Source organism: Canis aureus, chromosome 25 (genome assembly GCF_053574225.1).
Source record: "Canis aureus isolate CA01 chromosome 25, VMU_Caureus_v.1.0, whole genome shotgun sequence".
Classification (NCBI taxonomy): Eukaryota; Metazoa; Chordata; class Mammalia; order Carnivora; family Canidae; genus Canis; species Canis aureus.
The window spans coordinates 42884794-42902662 of NC_135635.1; the positions used below are offsets into that span (position 1 = coordinate 42884794).

General features: G+C 44.6%; 1 protein-coding gene, 1 long non-coding RNA gene and 1 pseudogene across 11 annotated transcripts in view; 2 read left to right on the plus strand and 1 right to left on the minus strand.

Annotated features, from left to right (window-relative positions):
- The first annotated feature begins 180 nt into the window (after window positions 1-180).
- Window positions 181-4217, plus strand: LOC144297414 (uncharacterized). Its single transcript, XR_013364445.1, has 2 exons — window positions 181-284; window positions 1000-4217. It is a non-coding gene; the product is annotated as an uncharacterized LOC144297414 (long non-coding RNA).
- Window positions 4218-9386: 5169 nt separating this feature from the next.
- The window catches only part of TULP3 (TUB like protein 3), a 65637-nt gene continuing 57154 nt past the window's right edge, over window positions 9387-17869 (minus strand). For 9 of the 10 annotated variants that reach the window (XM_077871499.1, XM_077871503.1, XM_077871496.1 and 6 more), the window contains 5 exons: window positions 17714-17826; window positions 17296-17410; window positions 13770-13868; window positions 13214-13385; window positions 9387-12289 (listed from right to left, as the gene is read on the minus strand). In XM_077871499.1, the coding sequence (XP_077727625.1) occupies window positions 12156-12289; window positions 13214-13385; window positions 13770-13868; window positions 17296-17410; window positions 17714-17826 (633 nt within the window). In that variant the 3' untranslated portion in view covers window positions 9387-12155. The remainder of the gene's footprint in view (window positions 12290-13213; window positions 13386-13769; window positions 13869-17295; window positions 17411-17713; window positions 17827-17869) is intronic. The other variant, XR_013364449.1, reaches the window with a different exon arrangement.
- On the plus strand, window positions 14038-14544 carry LOC144297429 (cytochrome c oxidase subunit 5B, mitochondrial pseudogene; annotated as a pseudogene).

A 17869-nucleotide genomic window follows, 5' to 3' on the forward strand; every position in this document is an offset into this window, starting at 1 on the left:
GAAGTCCGCGGCGGGAAGGCCGAGCGGCGGCGCACGCGGCCGAGGAGCCGGCGGGGCGGGGGCGGGGGGCGGGGGGCGCGGCGGGGAGGGGCGGGGCGGGGCGGGGCGGGGCGGGGGGCGCGCGGCGGGGAGGGGCGGGGCGGGGCGGGGCGGGCGCCACTTACTCGGGGGACGCAGCCGCGGGCGGCGGGAGCGGGGAGCCGGGAGCCGGGAGCTCGGGCCCTGCCCGCCCCCAGGCCTGGAGTTTGAAAGGAGGAAGCCTGGAATGTGCGGAATGAGGACTGGTATGAGATGCGCGCAGCTGAGGGACGGAGGGAGGGAGGCAGGGAGGGGCGGCCCTGCCCCCGGCCCCTCGGGGAGGAGACTGGGCGGAGGGGGGAGGGGGCGGCGGGGCGGGGCGGGGCGGGGCTCGCGGGGCGGACCCCTCCGCCCTTCCCCCCCCCCCCCCCCCGGCCTCCGCGGCTTCCCCGCGCGCTCTCCCTGCGCCCTCGGGCCGCGGCTCTCTTCCTGCTCCCCGAGCCCCCCGCCCCCCGCTCCTGCCTCTCCCGCCTCCCCCGGCCGAGGCTCCGACTGCGTGCCCCAGGAGCCCAAAGCCTCCCTCGTGGCCGGGGGGTCCCTGGGGGTCCCTGGGGGACCCTGGCACCCTCGGCGTCTGCGCTGCCGGCCGGCGCCCCTCGCGCGAGTCCCGGGAGGCGGGGGAAGGGCGGGCGCCCGGCGCGCAGGAGGGGCTGCTGCCCGCCCGGTTCCCGCGGCTCCCACCCGAGGACACCCGCCCCGGGCAGCCAGGAAGCAGGAACCGGGCCCGCCGCCAGGGCCCCCACGCGCGCCCCCCCGGCCCTGGCTGTGCGTCGTGGTCGTCTGTCCCTTGAAGATCTGTCCCTTCCAAGAATGTAAGCGCACGGGACAGTCGCCTCCATTGAAGTCCTTGTGGCTCAGGGAGACCCTCTAGAGCTCAGGAACTCGATGAGTATTTATCCCGGCATGTGCCGTGTCCCCCAGATGCTGTGAACACAAAAATGAAAAGAAGATCCAGCACCTGCCCAGCTAAAGAGCTTAGCTTTAGCTGGCCAGACGCCGTGTGTGGAAGATCATCGACACCGGAGTGGGAGCCCGGATTTGAGAGGAACATGAACATGCCGGAGAGTTTAGCCTCTTGTTACCGGGGAGAGCTGTGCTGGAAACGCTGGAAGTGTGGGGAGTACGTTGGCTTAAAGCAGTGTGTTACCACATACCCCTCTCACCTTGTTGGTAGGCTGAAACCAAAAGACTTTTGGCTTTCTCCAAAAATCAGATCCAACCTCCAGAAAGCCTTATCACTTCACCTTGTATTGCAGTGGTTGGCCACATCTTATCTCCTTTACCAAACAGAAACTCCTTTGAAGACAGAGTAAATGTCTGATATATCTTATCTTTCAGCCAGCACCGGCTAGGTGCCTGGGGATGGATGAGCACATAATAAATATTGAATAAATGGAAACAAAAAAAGCTACCACAGAGATTGAAAGGAAAGTGCTACAAATGCCAAAGTTGTTTCCAAAAGGTGCTCAAAGGTGTTTTGAGCAACGACAGCATCACTGGACGAAGTATCCAGTCTCATAAGGTGAAGACCTTGAAGGAAGCAGCTCTTATTTGGTTACATAAATTCTGGTACGCTCATTAAATAATGAGTCACATCGGGGCTTGGTCACACCTCATATACATGAAAAGACTGCAAGACAGTACATAGGTACCAAAGGAAGTACAAACTGTAAACACTGGCTTATCTAATGCAAGAATTATTTGTTGAATGTCTGTTGACGTTGAGCACCATGGTAAGTACAGGGATAGGTACCATCAAGAAGTTCACAGTCTAGGTGGGAAGACACTTATACAGAGCTCAAAGGGAACCCAAGGGATGGAACAATGTATTTCAAATTACAGAGGCCACATTTGCTCCAGCTCCTGAAGGATAAATGACAACTTACCAACTTGGGTTGGAAGACCCACAAAGATACAGTAACATGTACACACAGGATGTTTAGGAAAAGTCTTGTAAACTGGCATGCTGGAAGAATAGATTATAATAAGTGGGTGCCAGGTTGTGAAGATCATTGTATCCCATGCTGAAGAGTTTGGGGCATCAGAAAGGCCATTTTGACGCAGGTGTGACATCAGTACCTCTATTACAAAGACCTCTCTGGCAAGAGGTTCAGGCTGGATTGGAGAGTCAGGGTGCCCTAAGCTCTGGCCATGCTCCTAAGCTTGGTGATGAGGGGAAGAGTCTCAGAAAAAGTCCACAGGCAAAATCAACAAGAATTGGTAACTAGGCTGGCTGTGAGGGTGAGAGAGGAAACAAAACTCACTAAGCTTTGACAGCTGAACAATTGGTGGTACCATTCACTGAGATAAGAATTCAAACACAAGGAGAAATAGGTTAGCTGGGAACTGAGTCCAGCCAAGGTTCAGAGGGTTTAGAGGAAGGCAGGACAGAATCCAGAGTGGAGAGGATAAAACAACCTTGGAGCACCACATCCAGCCCAGATGGCTGAGAGAGAATTCGGAGGTGAGAATGGCTTCTTCCCTCCAAATCTTAACTATCCGAGACCCTAAATGATCCAGGTTGGAATAGCGTGCCTTCGAGAGCTCAGCCTCCTGGTCTACACCCTTAACAGGCTTCTAGAAAGCTCTGGGTCTCCAGGAATATCACTTCCCATGCTGTCATGGCCCCTCTGGCTAAAGTTCTCAGACATGGAAATTCTGAAGGTTCAAGACTGACAGTGATTTTACACATATGCCCCACCCCATCAGGGGTAAGACATTCCTTGCCCTCTTTCACTGACCCTGATGAAGCAAGTATTGCATCTGTCCTAATCAAACTAGAAGAGATGCATATGGCTCCCCACAAATGACACCACATAATTCACAGCTCACCTCACTTCTTAGTGAACCAGACCACTCTACCTGGTTCTACAGCTGGATCTCACCTAGGCTTCATGTTGAGTGGTGCAGAAGGAGGAGAGCAGGGGTGTGGTCAGAGCCAGGTTTCATGTGGGGAAGGTCCTTGTGTTGTTCTATACTCCAAAATTATAGTAAAAAATTATATTAATTACTTTTATCACATGTGGCTTGGTATTATTTCCACTCCTTTGATAAATTTTGTTTTTCCAACCCACATGGTCACTGTTAAACAAATTATGTGTTAAACAAATACAACTACATCTATATGATGGAATTCTTTTCAGTGATTAATAACAAATTTTTCAAAAATAAACCAGACAAACATTGTCTGGCTTATTATGATATAATAAGTGGAAATACAGATTCCAAGAGCAGTATATGTGGGATGATCCTGTTTTTGAAAAATAAATTGAAAAGTATTTTAGAGTGACTATCTCTGACAAGCTGAAGATTAACAGGATTTTTAAAATTTTTCTCACTTTCATTATTTTAAAGGATCTTATTTATTTATGTATGAGAGAGAAAGAAAGCATGTGCAAGAAGGGGGAAGAGTAGAAGGGGAGGGAGAGGGAAAGAGAATCTCAAGCAGACTCCCCACTGAGCAGGGACCCAGACTCAGGGCTTGATCTCAGGACTCTGCGATAATGACCTGAGCCGAAACCAAGAGTCAGATGCTCAACTAACTGAGCCATCCACCCAGGTCCCTTTTTGTTTTCATTCTTTTTTTTTTTTTTTTTTTTTAATTGAAGCAGAGTTGACACACAATGTTACATTAGTTTCAGGTGTTATTCTTTATTTTCCTGCATTTTATTCTTCTTTCTGTATACAAAAGACTCATACTTTTATAGTAGGGGAGAAAAGTGTGACTAGAGCTGTATATCTAACCCTTTCCTAATTTCTCCACATCTTTTTTTTTTTTTTTTTTTTAAGAAGCCACCCACCTGTGGATTTAATGGCTTAATAAGAAGTTGACAAGGAGAAGATCCCTCCCTTAGCTGCTAGGTAAAAGGCCTCTATACTGCTTTTCAGATATCTCCAAAGCATGCTGCCCTTCCACTATTACGTGGCTGACTCCTCCTGTGATTGTGATCCCCTGGGACCCAGGTTCCTTTTCCTCTTTAACCTCTCTGTACTAGATTTCTATTTGCTTCTCCTTAAGAAGACTTCTCAGTATCAACTGAGCTGCATCTTGGCTTTGAAGAACAAAGCAGACCTTTATCAAAGGTGTTTGGAGTCCTTCTTTCTCTATAGAATAAAAGCAGCTTGTAATTTGATAAGTATATTAGTGTTGCTGTCTCTCCATCAAAGAGAAATGTGAAAGAGAATGAATTCTCCGTCTGTCTAGGGAACAGTAGATGCTGTTCTGAAGATGCTGGACTGAAGTGTGTCTCCCCCAAATTCACATGTTGAAGTCCTAATCCCCAGTACTTCAGAGTGTGAGTAGATTTGGAGATAATGTCTTTAAAGAGGTGATTAAGTTAAAAAGAGGTCTTTAGGGTGGGCCCTAATCTCCAACTGGTGCCCGTATAGAGAGATGAGGAAGGACACAGACCCCACACAGAGGAGGACACAGTGCAGACACAAGAAAGTAGCCATCTGCAAGCCATCTGAGGCCTCAGGAGAAACCAAACATGCCAACCCCTTGATCTTTGTCTTCCAACCCATAGAACCATGAGGAGTCGATTTCTGGTAAAGCCACGCAGCCTGTGGTATTTTGCTGTGGCAACCCTGGCAAATTCCTATGGCACATTTACAGACCCAAACACACTGTTGCTTTCCAGAGGCCAGAGGTCGGGGCCTTCCCCACCCAGTTCTCATGTGAGAGTTTCTCAGGTCCCCAGGGGATCTTTAGGATCAGATAGCCAAGACTTGCAGGGAAAAAAAACAAAAAATCAAAGGGAAGGAAAAGCTTTCTCCAGCCTTATTCAGCTACAGTTTTCATTTATAATAACTATCCATTCAATATTTTGAAAGTTAACGCAGGTCCTGCATTATGACCTTATCTAAATAACCCAGGTTCAAATAACAGCTCAGGCACATGCTGGTTGTGACCTTGGGCACACTTAGGCCATGAGTCCAGTGTCCTCATCACTCAATTTTCCACTCCACATTTATTGAACACGGATTATGTCCTTGGCACTGTGCTGGGAAAGCACCAAGGATAAACAGAAAGATCACCATCCCTGCCTCTCAAGCTACTAACAGTCTATCGAGCGAGCTAGAGCAATGCCCACATGAAGCGTCCTTCCTCGGCACCGTCCAGTGTGGCAGGCACGGCTCACATGTGGTTCCTGAGAACTTGAAATGTAGTTAGTCTGACTAAAGAACGGATTTCTATCTTGATTAATTTAAATGTAAAGAACTGCACACAACTAGTGGCCATGGCGTGGACAGCACAGCCATGGACCATCCTCAAGGAGATCTCCACAGGCAGTCAGAGAACCCTTGCAGAGCTAAGGGGAGGACTCAGGGCTGTGGGAGCATCATGTGTAAAAGTGTCACGTGGTGGTAGTTACTGAGTATGAAGAGTGAAAAAGGAAAGGATTAAAATAGGTAACACGGGGCCCTGTAACACTGCATATATTCAAAACACGATAGGATTTCTTCCTCCCCACCCCACCCCACCCCCCCACTCCCGCTCCTCCTCTGATAAAATTTCTTAATGTGCCAATTGTCCATACATAGAGGATTATTTAAAAACACTGGTACCTCCCCCAGTGAAATACTGTGGAGCATACACAAGGATAAAAAAGGCCTGCATTTACTGAGAGGGGATTATCTCCAGGGTACAATAAGTGAAAACAGCAAGCTATTGAACTGACTATATAGTCTGCTATATGTATTTTCTGCACAGAGTTTGGGGAATTATAGATGCATTTCTTTCGGCAGAGTGAAGTACCAGAAAGATACACTAGAAACTAAAAAGAGTTCACTACAGGAGGAGGACAGGGCAAGGGAAAAAGAAGGGAACAGACATGGGAAGAGACTTTCACTATAGTTTTCAAGGTTGCTTTTAGACCATGTGAAATCATTATATTTAAAATTCGTATCTCAGGATGCCTGGGTGGTTCAGTGGTTGAGCATCTGCCTTTGGCTCAGGGCATGATCCTGGAGTCCCAGGATCGAGTCCCTCATTGGGCTCCCTGCATAGAGCCTGCTTCTTCCTCTGCCTGGGTCTCTGCCTCTCGCCCCCGCCCCTTGTCTCAAATAAATAAATAAATAAATAAATAAATAAATAAATAAATAAATAAATAAATAAATCTTTAAAAATAAAATAAAATTCGTATCTCTATCTGATAGAGAACAGCATGAAATTGAAGACAAAACAAGGCAAAATTTCTTAAGGTCATATTTCTATCTCACATGGATGTAGTCTTTCCTGACGTGCATTTGTACCCTAAAAATTGCATACCGCCCCATTTTTAAAACCTCAATCTAATTCCTAGCCCTCCTCTGCCTGCCACTCACCTCTCAGATCATTCTTCCTCCCTAGCTTTCCCACCCCCAGACTACAGAAAAGAACTACTGGATTACTCTTTGAATCTTTGAACATCATGATAAGGGAAAGAATCTGGGTAGATAGTAGTTAACTAGATGTTAAAACTCTTTGAGGCTTGAGAACTACTATATTAAACCAAAATGTGTAATAAAAGGTGGTAATAGATGGAAAACCCCCCACTCCCATCTTGGCCCCCACCAGCTTTGCCCTTTCCAGGGCTTACTGTCTTTCTTTGCCCTCCAGTCTGTGGGGCCATAGCCCTAGTATCTCGTGAAAGGAGCCTGGGCCCCAACTGACCAGAAGACCAGATAGAGCCAGAAGAGATCATGGAGGCCCATTTCATCTTTGAAGTATTTCCAAATTTTCACTAATATCAGGAGTTTTTTGTTTTTGTTTTTATTTTGTTCGCTTGTTGTTTTTCTGTTTTGTTTGCTTAGGCTGTTCCTTCACATAGAAAGAGATGGATACAAAGAAAGGAACATGGGGTAGGGTCAGGGCTGACACTAGAACCTGGATGTTTAGTTTCCCAGGTAATGTTGCCGCTCTTCTTTCCTCTCATTAACAGCCGCTGGAAAACCATCTAGAATTCCATTATGAGTGCATATAAGACATTTTGTATAACTGTATGGCCAAAAAAGTCATCTGGAATGTGTTGCTCCATTTTAAAAGGGTGTTAATAATGGTGATATTGATATTTGCTGTATCCTATACCGAATGTTTAGTGTGTGCCAGATTGTGGACATTTTACCTGACATGCCTCTACTGGCTTTTAAACTCCAGAATATAACCGTTCTCAGACCATCAGAAGAGTCATGCCGAAGCACAGGGGTGCGTTGTAAAATGTAATAACGTGGTCCAGGTGTTGGAGTCACTGAGTCCTTGGTGACTTCCTCCACTGGATTACAGACTCTGTCCTGTTCATTTTAATACACTTGCAGTGTGCATCCTTGGTCGGTAGGTGGTGCCAGGAACCCATGGTTTCATCAAGCCACCTAAATTCTAAGCACCAATGGCAAATCCTTCATTTATTGCGGTGTCCCTGGCTTTTTTTGTGGAAAGGAGTGTGTGAAGACCTTTAAGGAATATAGATTGATTATGATAACTAGGCGATCAAAGCAGGGAGAGAAGACAAAACAATCCAATATGCAAATGGTCAAGACATGTGTCTGAGAGGTGGGACAGGATCTGGCCAGTCCTTGGCAAGCCTCTAGGTGGGGTTCGCATGGGGAAGGAAGGGCTCTGGACTATAAGAGACACAGCTATAAGACATAGGGCATGAGTGCACCAGCAGGAGCCATTCCAGCTGGAGGGGGAGCTGGAGGCTGAGGAGAAGGGCAGCTAGCCACATCCCAGGGTTTTCTCAGTGGAGCAAGATGTCTCCAGTGGTTGGGGAAAAGCAGCTCTGAGGTCCTGCACTTCCTCAGCACCAGATCCTATTTCTCCCACATCATGCACTCCTGCCATTCTAGAATCTCCCACCAAAGACATTCAGAATCTGCCCTCCCCAGTTCCTTAGCTTAAGCATCAATGGTCTTTTCTTGGGATCCCTGGCACTCCTCCCAGCAGTATCTTCAGCTATGAAAGGCATGAAGTTGTCCAGAAGGTAACCAGAGAGTTAAATTAAGTGCAAGTAGAGGGCGCCTGCATGGCTCAGAGGTTGAGCGTCTGTCTTGGGCTCAGGTCATGATCCGGGGGTCCTGGAATCTAGTCCCACATCGGGCTCCCTGCAGGGAGGCTGTTTCTCCCTCTGCCCATGTCTCTCTCTCTTTCTGTCTCTCATGAATAAATAAAACTTTAAAAGAAAATACGAATAGAGGAGCGCCTGGGCGGCTCAGTCGGTTTTGCATCGGCCTTCAGCTCAGGAGATGATCCCAGGACCCTGCAGTCCTATGTCGGACTCCCTGCTCAGCGGGAAAACTGCTACTTTCTCTCCCTCTGTGTGCTCTCAACCTCTTTCTCTCCCTCTTTCTCAAAATCTTTCTTAAAAAAAAAAAAATGAAAAACCCCACAAAATGCAAGTAGAGGAATTCCACATTGTTGTCAGCACGAGTGGGGAAAACCATATGCAAGAATTGAAGATCATATAATTGAAGCCCTATCAATGTATAGAAGAGGAAAGAGGCACATGGCAAATCACTGGCAGAAAAGGGGTCAAAACCCTGGAATTTGGTCTCAATAGAACTTCTAAAGGAAGGGAATCGATGCTGGTTGTGTGATTTACTAAACTTCTGATCAAAAAGAACCTTCTGTAGTCCTGTTTTAGATTTTTAAAAACCACTTGCCCATATCATTCATGTTGACCAGTGAAGCAATATTACCCTGGTCAGTGAAAAGTATGCAAAATGGTGTCATAAATAATCCATTCATCCAACCACATACCTTAGCCAAGAAGAACCACGTGAAGAAGAAAAACCAAGCCATAAGAATTAAACTCTGACTCTAGCTCTCATCCTGATTTTTAGGCTCTTCCTGCTTCCTTCCATGTGACTCATTTTCACTAGAACACTGATAAGAGCAGGAAGGCCTAGTAAAGATTTGTGAACATGTAATTTTTTTCATCTTGTCTCTATAAGGTAGGTCTAAAATGTAAACCCTCAGAGGCAAGAGAGGGTCTATTTCAGTTTTAGATATTTAATTGGTTTTGCTGCCAAATCAGTAAGTGATATCAACAAAGAAGATCCAGGAGGCTGACGGGGGCAGATATCTAGAACAATATAAGCCCCACTCTTCTGTGGTCCCCTCTCCGCTCAGTTCTTAGCTCTGTCTTCTATCTAGAAAATTCTTGGTGTCATGAATATGAGGAGTCCAGTCTCCAGAAGACAGCCTTCTGAGTCTGCAGACTCCTGCCATCCTGGGATGAACTGATTCACGTGATGAAAAGTATTATTCCAGAACATGACTGCAGAACTCCGTAAGGGATGGGACTTCACAAAGACCAGTGACACTTAGATTTTTATATAAATTATCTTTTATTTATGTAGCATACAAAAGGTATAAATATGATTTATATAAAACCAATCACCTGTATACTCAAGCAGAGAGTACATGAAGCTGGGGTATAGGTGTCTCAGAGCCAGACAGAGCAGGAGGAAGCAGGATTAGATCCAGTCGCCCCATCAGGCTCCCTGTCCCCAGACACTGTCATCTACTGCAGCTGGAGAGCAGTGAACAGCTTTCTGTTTTCGACCAGGGTGGGTCACACAGTAAATCAGGACGGTGGTGCCAGAGGTCTGAAGGGCTTTAGGGCACTTCTATGAATGAGGCACTTGATGGGAAGCATGCCTGAGATGGAAACCAATCATGTCAAAACAAAGCAGTTAGGATTTGCCAGCAGGGGATGAGCAAAGAGTCTTTTCATCTCCCACATCTCTTTCCTTTGCATGGCTATTTGATGTGGAGCAAGGACCAACAGGAAGCAGAGCCAAAAAGGAAGTCTACAGGAGGGAAATATAATGGAACAAGCACCTCTGATTCCTTGCCCCATACTGACAAAGAGTTTGGTGCATACAGGCTTCGGAGGTGACCGATGCTGAATGCAGAACTCACAAAGTTCCTGGATTCTCAAGATTCAGAGGCATTCTGAGACTGCGGAACAGTAGCGAGCAGAGTCCTATGACTTGTTAGGAGGTGCTAATTATCTGAAAGACTTGGCAAAACTCTTATGATCTGTGAGGAAAAGTGACAGGAGCATGATCTGTACCAATAAGCCAGGCTTTAGGGAGCTGATAATATTTATGTTAAGAAGAAAGGCCCAAAGTTCTGCCTAACAAGGTCTGTGGAGCTCAGTCAGCTAGTGGATCTTCACCAAAGCCTCCCTGCCGCCTCTCTGGATAATGACAATGACAAGTGTTGATACATAATGTCCTCTTACCTCTCACATGGTCTACAGGGTATGTGTGTCCTTCTATGCTAATGGCTCCGTAGTAAGATGGCTGTAGGAGGCACTCCTGGATTGGAAATGAAGGCCACTGTCATATTACTCTCAGGCTTCATTAGACTAAGTCACTTCTAGAGTTTATGCTTTCAGCTTCAACTGAAATTAAGACAATACAGTTCTCACAGCACTGATCACAAATTTGGTCACAGCAGTTTTGACTGCGATTGCAGCCAGCCAACCGGCTCCAAGGGAAGAGAGGGAAGAGGGGCACTCTGACATCCATGCCTTCAAGCCCCACGAGGAAAGCAAGATAGCTCTCACAAATACCACATTTTCTTTGATCAGGACCAGACGATACTAGATTTGTTTCCAAGTGAGCATTAAATTCTTCTCGTAGGCTGGTGAAGTGGCTGACACTGTCTCCCCACCTTGGGTACTTCCAGCAGGACACAGAATTAGGCTACCTGTGTGGACTCAAAATGATCACTGAGTTGGGGTTTTTCCCAGTTCTGAAGGTAAATGATGCTCTAGAAGCCATCATCACCAAAACAAAGTAAACACAAAGTTTACTTTTCAAAAAAAAAAAAGGAAAATAAAAATAAAAAATTTAAAAAGCCACACATGGACATGAAACTTACTTGAAAAAGAGTAAAATAAAATTTAAAATTTTTATTTTATTTATTTATTTTTAATTAAAAAATTTTAAGGGGTACCTGGCCAGCTTGGTCAGTAGAGCACATGACTTTTGATCTCAGGGTCGTGAGTTTAAGTTCCATGTTGGATGTAAAGCATACTTTTTTTTTTTTTTTTTAAGATTTATTTATTTATTTATTCATGAGAAAGAGAGAGGCAGAGACACAGGCAGAGGGAGAAGTAGGCTCCATGCAGGGAGCCTGACGTGGGACTCGATCCTGGGACTCCAGGATCAGGCCCTGGGCCGAAGGCGGCGCTAAACCGCTGAGCCACCCGGGCTGCCCGTAAAGCATACTTTAAAAAAAATAATAAAAATAAATTTTAAAAAATAAGGTAAAAGCTATGTGGATGGAGCTGAGTACCTTTTTAGATCCAGTCCGTGGGACTGTTGCTTCCTAGAGTTGTCCATTTCCCACTCATATGACATCATGACCACAGGCCCATTCTGGAAGATGCTGAGAGGCCCATAGCGTAAAGAAATATATCTGGAGCAGGGGCCAGCAACCCAGTCCCCAGGCCAAATCTGGCCTGCTGCCTGTTTTTTGTAAATAACATTCTAGTGGGACACAGCCACACTCACTGGTTTATGAACTGGCCATGGCTGTGCTTGTAATACAACAAAGCTTAGCAGCTGTGAAGGACTCTCTGGCCATTTATGGAAAAAATGTGCAGACCTGAAGACTAAAGGCAATTTAGGGAACTGTCCCACTCTGGAAAGGTCTTCAAAAAAAAAAAAAAAAAAAAAAAGACCCAAGTATTTAATCATTAGACCTGATTCTAGCTGCACGTCTCCAAGCATAGAAAATCTGGCTCTCAAGGTCCGAATCTGTGGGGCAACAGCCTCAGGAGTTACCAATGTGCTCTGGACAAGAACCCCTGTGCTGTGAACAGCCTCTCACCCATGTTAAGCTGTGATCATTGTCCGGGTCTGTAAAACCCAGAGAAGTTGAGTGTGTGTGTACATATGTGTGTGTTTACACATAGGCATATGTGTAAACACGCACATGTGTATAGACACATATACATACATTCAGGGATGACTCCCAAAGGGGCAGCCTATCGCTCTTCATGTCCTGGGGCAAAAGCAAAGGAGGCAATTATTGGCTTCTGAAAGCTCTGAGTGAGAAAGTTCGGCGCCGGCTGTTTCCCTCATTCACAGGCTAGCTTGCTGTCAAAGCTAGAAAGGCCAATGGCAAAGGCCTGAAGTGCACACAGCGGGTAGTTGTAGTCCAGGGTGAACACATCGTCTGCCACACGTCCAAACTGCATGACTATGTAGTCAGCTAGAAACAGAAAGAAATTAGGACATTAGAAGATAATGGAGCCGTACTGGGAAAAAGCCTACTTAGGATACACAGAAGACTCCAAATACATCAGTCAACCACCAGTTTCTTTAAAATGGGAAACCTTGAGAAGGATGGAAAGAGACATTGCCAAGACTGCTAACTGTGAGCCAAGTTCCTATTTCTCTTCCTCTCAGAAAGCAGGAGGCTACTCCTGACTAGCATGAAATGGTCAGAGGAGGGAGCAGCACAAGCTCCAAGGGCTAGACATGCCGAGGAACCTTTACTGAGTGAGGGCCATTGTGTCTGTTTGCCAAACAGTGGTTCAGAAGTTTTACTTTAAAACTGCCACTTTGGGCAGCCCCGGTGGCGCAGCGGTTTGGCGTCGCCTGCAGCCCAGGGCGTGATCCTGGAGACGCTGGATTGAGTCCCACGTCAGGCTCTTCTGTATGATGCCTGCTTCTCCCTCTGCCTGTGTCTCTGCCTCTCTCTCTATCTCTCTGTGTCTCTCATGAATGAATAAATAAAATCTTAAAATAAAAATAAAAAAAAATAAAGCTGCCACTTTAGGGATGCCTGGGTGGCTCAGTCAGTTAAGCGTCCAACTCTTGGTTTCAGCTTGGGGTCATAATCTCAGGGTCATGAGATCGAGCCCTTTATCAGGCTCCACACCCAGCGTGGAGCCTGCTTAGGATTCTCTTCCTCCCTCTCTCTCTTCCCCTCTCTGCCCCAAATAGATAAATAAGTCTTTAAAAGTAAAATACATAAATAAAACTGCACTTTAGCCTTTCCAAAGAAATAATTTCTTTCTTAAATAATTCTGCCGTGAACAGAACTTCCTGTCAATGATAGGAAATACTTGTTTCCCCACCATGTAAGAACATCTTTCCTCCTATTCCCACCCAGCCCTTCCTGCATGCTTACGGTCATTGTCATGGACTATCTGAAAGTTCTTCACAGATGCCTGAGTGACCCGGCCATGGAAGTTCAGGACATAGGACTGTGTGTCATCATTCCAGACCGGGGCCTTGTTGTGCAGTTCAATCAAGTTCTCCATGGTTTTGTTTTGCCATTTGGAAAGCAAGCTCTCGTGGTCCTGTTTGAAGGAAAAATCGTTGTACTGAGAACCACAGGAAATCATTCACTCTCAGCATTGTGATGTAGAAGGTAGAGTTGGGGAGTATTGTCTCCGTTTCAGAAAGGGTACAACAGAAACAAAGAATGCTAAAAGTTAAGGCAGATTTTAAATTTCTGATAGATTATCTCGCATTTCTCTTTGCAGATTAAGTGGTTTCATGTCAATTTAGCAATTACTGTGCAATTGCACTTATCCTGATGTTCTGGAGTGATCACTCTCCTAGAGAAGGGTATGAGCTATATTTGAGGTTCTGCAAGAATCAATACTTTTTGGTATTGATCTTGCCTGTATTGTATTCTTGTCTTTCAGATGCCTTTGCTGATTAAATATTTCTGTACTTACATTTCGTGGCTGAAATGGGATCCGTTCGTGATTCATATTCATCCCTGGAATGATCACAGACATTTTCCTAGGACCTTTAAATCCAAGTACATTTGTTTCCTGGAAGATAGGACAATAAGGCAGGGACTTGGGAAACAGAAAGGAAAAAGAAGCCCACATTCTTAACACAAGACTTTCTTGGGCATGCAAAATGTCCAGTGATGATGTCAAAAAGACCAGAAATTATTTTATTACTTTACTGTAGGTAAATGAAGAGAGACAGAAAATAAAAAAAAGAAAAGTAATAGGCTGCTTGTAGCGGGCGTGATGGCTTCAAGGTTACTTCGCGGAGTTGGAGCGCTGGCCACGCAGGCCCTCAGGGCTCGTGGTCCCAATGGAGTTGCCGTGGTGCGCTCAATGGCGTCTGGAGGTGGTGTTCCTACTGATGACGAGCAGGCGACAGGGCTGGAGAGGGAGGTCATGATGGCTGAAAGGAAGGGGCTGGACCCATACAATATTCTAGCCCCAAAGGCAGCTGCAGGCACCAAAGAAGACCCTAATTTAGTCCCATCTATCACCAACAAGCGAATAGTGGGCTGCATCTGTGAAGAGGACAATAGTACCGTCATCTGGTTTTGGCTGCACAAAGGCGAGGCCCAGCAATGCCCTAGCTGTGGAACCCATTACAAGCTGGTGCCCCACCAATTGGCCCACTGAGCCTTTGCACTAATTTACTCAAAATGTGCTGTGAAGTTTCTTCTTTCCAATAAAGACTAGCCATTTCATTGGCTCCTTCTCCCATAAAAAAAAAAAAAGAAAGAAAGAAAGAAAAAGAAAAGTAATACTGTACCTCCTTTTAAACCTAATGTGAACACTTGAATTTAGAACAGATTCCATTAAAAAAAAAAAAAATAGAACAGATTCTATTCTAGGCTTGAAACTTTATTCTTATTCTTTAGCGTTAAGTGAAATTTGAGATAATTGTGAGCAAACTGTCCAATGCTGTCATCATCAATAAATATTTATTTCTCAATGAGGACATGGCACTATATGATATACAGTGAGAATTATAGCTCAAATTACATAGGGCTTATAGCAGGAGGCAAAAAAATTCAAATGCCCATGTCAGCATAAGAAATATAGTCACCAGTATTGGGACAGATGGTAGCTACACTTCTGGTGAACATAGCATAATGTATAAATCCCTAAGTAGTATACTTGAAACTATGTGTGTCAACTATACACAGGAAACAATAATATTGTAAATATTTGAAAGTTGCTAAGAGTAGATCATGGAAGTTCTCATCACAAGAAAAAAATTATAACCATGTGTGGTGATGGATGTTAACTAGACTTACTGTGATGCAATATATACATATCTTGCAATATATACATATATAAAATCATTGCAATATATACATATATATAAATCTTGCAATATATACATATATAAAATCATTACATTGGGGCACCTGGGTGGCTCAGTCGATTAAGTGTCTAACTCTTGGTTTTGGCTCAGGTCACATCATGGGTCCTGAGATCCAGCCTCACATTGGGCTCTGCAGTAAGGGCAGAGTCTACTTGGGGAATTCTCTCCCTCTACTGCTCCCACCACTCACGTGTGCACATGCACTCTCTCTCAAATAAATAAATAAATCTTGGGGCGCCTAGGTGGCTCACTTGGTTAAGCATCTGCTTATGGCTCAGGTCACGGTCTCGAGATCCTGGGATTGAGTCCACATTGGGCTCCATGCTCAGAGAAAGTCTGCTTCTCCCTCTGCCCCTCGTCCCCTCTCATGCTCGCTCGCTCTCACTCTCTCAAATAAATAAATAAGATCTTTAAAAATAAGTAGTTTTTAAAAACTAAAAAAAAAAAAAAAAAGTCATTACATTGTACATCTGAAACTAATATGTCAATTATACCTTAATTAAAAAGAAAAAAAAAATGGCCAGCCCGGGTGGCCCAGTAGTTTAGCGCCACATTCAGCCCAGGGCCTGATCCTGGAGACCTAGGATCAAGTCCCATGTCAGGCTCCCTGCCCGGAGCCTGCTTCTCCTTCTGCCTGTGTCTCTGCCACGCTCTCTCTCTCTCGCTCTCTCTGTGTCTCTCATTAATAAATAAAATCTTAAAAAAAAGAAACATGGGATGCCTGGGTGGCTCAGTACTTCAGTGTCTGCCTTTGGCTCTGCTTCTGTCTCTATCTCTCATGAATAAATAAAATCTGAGAAAAAAAAAAAAAAAAAGGAAACAAACCTTAAAAAAAAACCTTAAACACCTGTCAGGCCAGGAAGACTATATATGAATAAAATAACACAGCAAATAGGTAGGTATATACGTTTGTGTTTGTACACCTATACATACATACACATACATATGTACATACATATGAAAGTTATACGTAATTGAAATATGTAATGGATTCTGAAGGTGGGAGAAAAAAATATACTATGTTACAAAATACTAAGTCAAATGCTTCTCAATCACATAGATAAAACCTCATGGGAAATGATGAGATTAATTCTAAATTAAGCAAAAGTTAAGACTTTGGAATCAAAGCAACAGCTAAGTCAGGTTATTTGATTCTTGCTTTCTTTTACTCAACAACGCTTTGAGTGCCTACCTGCACTGGTCCCTCTGCTAGTGAGGATGTAGCAGAGAATAAGAGTTTGCAAATTGGTAGAGAAGGTTCATGTTGAACAAGCAGTAATAAGTATAATGTGTTAGTTACAAGAAGAAGCACAGGGTGCCATGGGGATGTGTACATAAGGTAGACTCTATCAATGGTCAGGAAAGACTTCTCCAATGGCATCAATTGATTAGATAAAGGACAAGGAAAGGGAAAGGAAGGCTCTTGGATGAAGAAAGATCACATGGTGCAGCAAAGGAATGACAGGGGGCTGTCATGGCTAGAACAGGGGAACAGGAGGGGGCCAGGACCACTAGAGGAGTCTGGGAGGAAAGGCTAACACATTAGGGCTTTATTCTGGATGCAATGGGTAGTCGTTAGAAGATTTGAAACAGGAAAACTACAGGATCTACTGAAGCTGTGTTTTAGGAAAACGAAAGAGCAGGTAAGAGAAGAAATGCGAAATCAGAGAAGGAGACAAACCTTAAGAGACTCTGAACTCTAGGAAGTAAACTAAGGATTGCTGGAGGCGAAGGGGTTGGGGGGATGGGGTAGCTGGGTGATGGGCATAAAGGAGGACGTGGTGGTGAAATGGGTGTTGTATGCAACTGATGAATAATAGAACTCTACCACTGAAACTAATGATACACTATATGTTAATTAATTGAATTTGAATATAAGAAAAATTTTTAAAGAAAAAAATAAAAAATAACCAAACTTGGCAATTCATAAATAATTAAAACTTGAATATACAGAGAAAAATGCAACCAGCAACAGAAGAGGAGGATTATAGAAATAGAAACAAGCTTCGGAAGGAAGATCATGAGCTCAGTGTTGGGTAAGTTTCAAGTGCCAGCAGGACACCCAGGAGATTAGGGAAAAGACTCAGAAAAAGAGTGCTTTACGAGAATGGCACATACGTAACAGATGGCTGCCAACTCCTGCCGGACATAGGCCTTTTCTACCAGGCCTTGGGCCTTGGTTGGGCTGACACCATGGTCATAAACTGTAAACTTGGTCCCCATGAGGTTGGATCTAGAATCGAGAGGACAAAGTTGCCATTAATGATCTATATTTTTTCTCCTACACAAATATAAATCTAGGACAGGTATGGAACAGAATGGAAGCCCTTCTGCCATTTTCCAAATATTCATCGCCACTGTTTCAAAGATCTCTCATTAACATAAGGAAGGGACGTAGATGCTCTGTGAACTTTTTTTTTTTTTAAAGATTACAACATCATACATGCTCAGAGTAAAAAAAAAATACAGATTGCTCTGAAACTACAGGAATAAAAGTATCAGAAAGAATAGGTCAGTGATACAAGGCTGCTCTCACCTGAGCTTGCCAATATAACTTTCCCCTTCACGAGATAAATCTGTTGGATCAGTGGAAATAAGGTAGTTAGATGTTTTGCTCTTTTTCCGCTTTCTACCCGCAAGAAGAAATATCTGGAAAAAAGAAAAAATGCCAGTCAAAAATGTCAAGAGAACC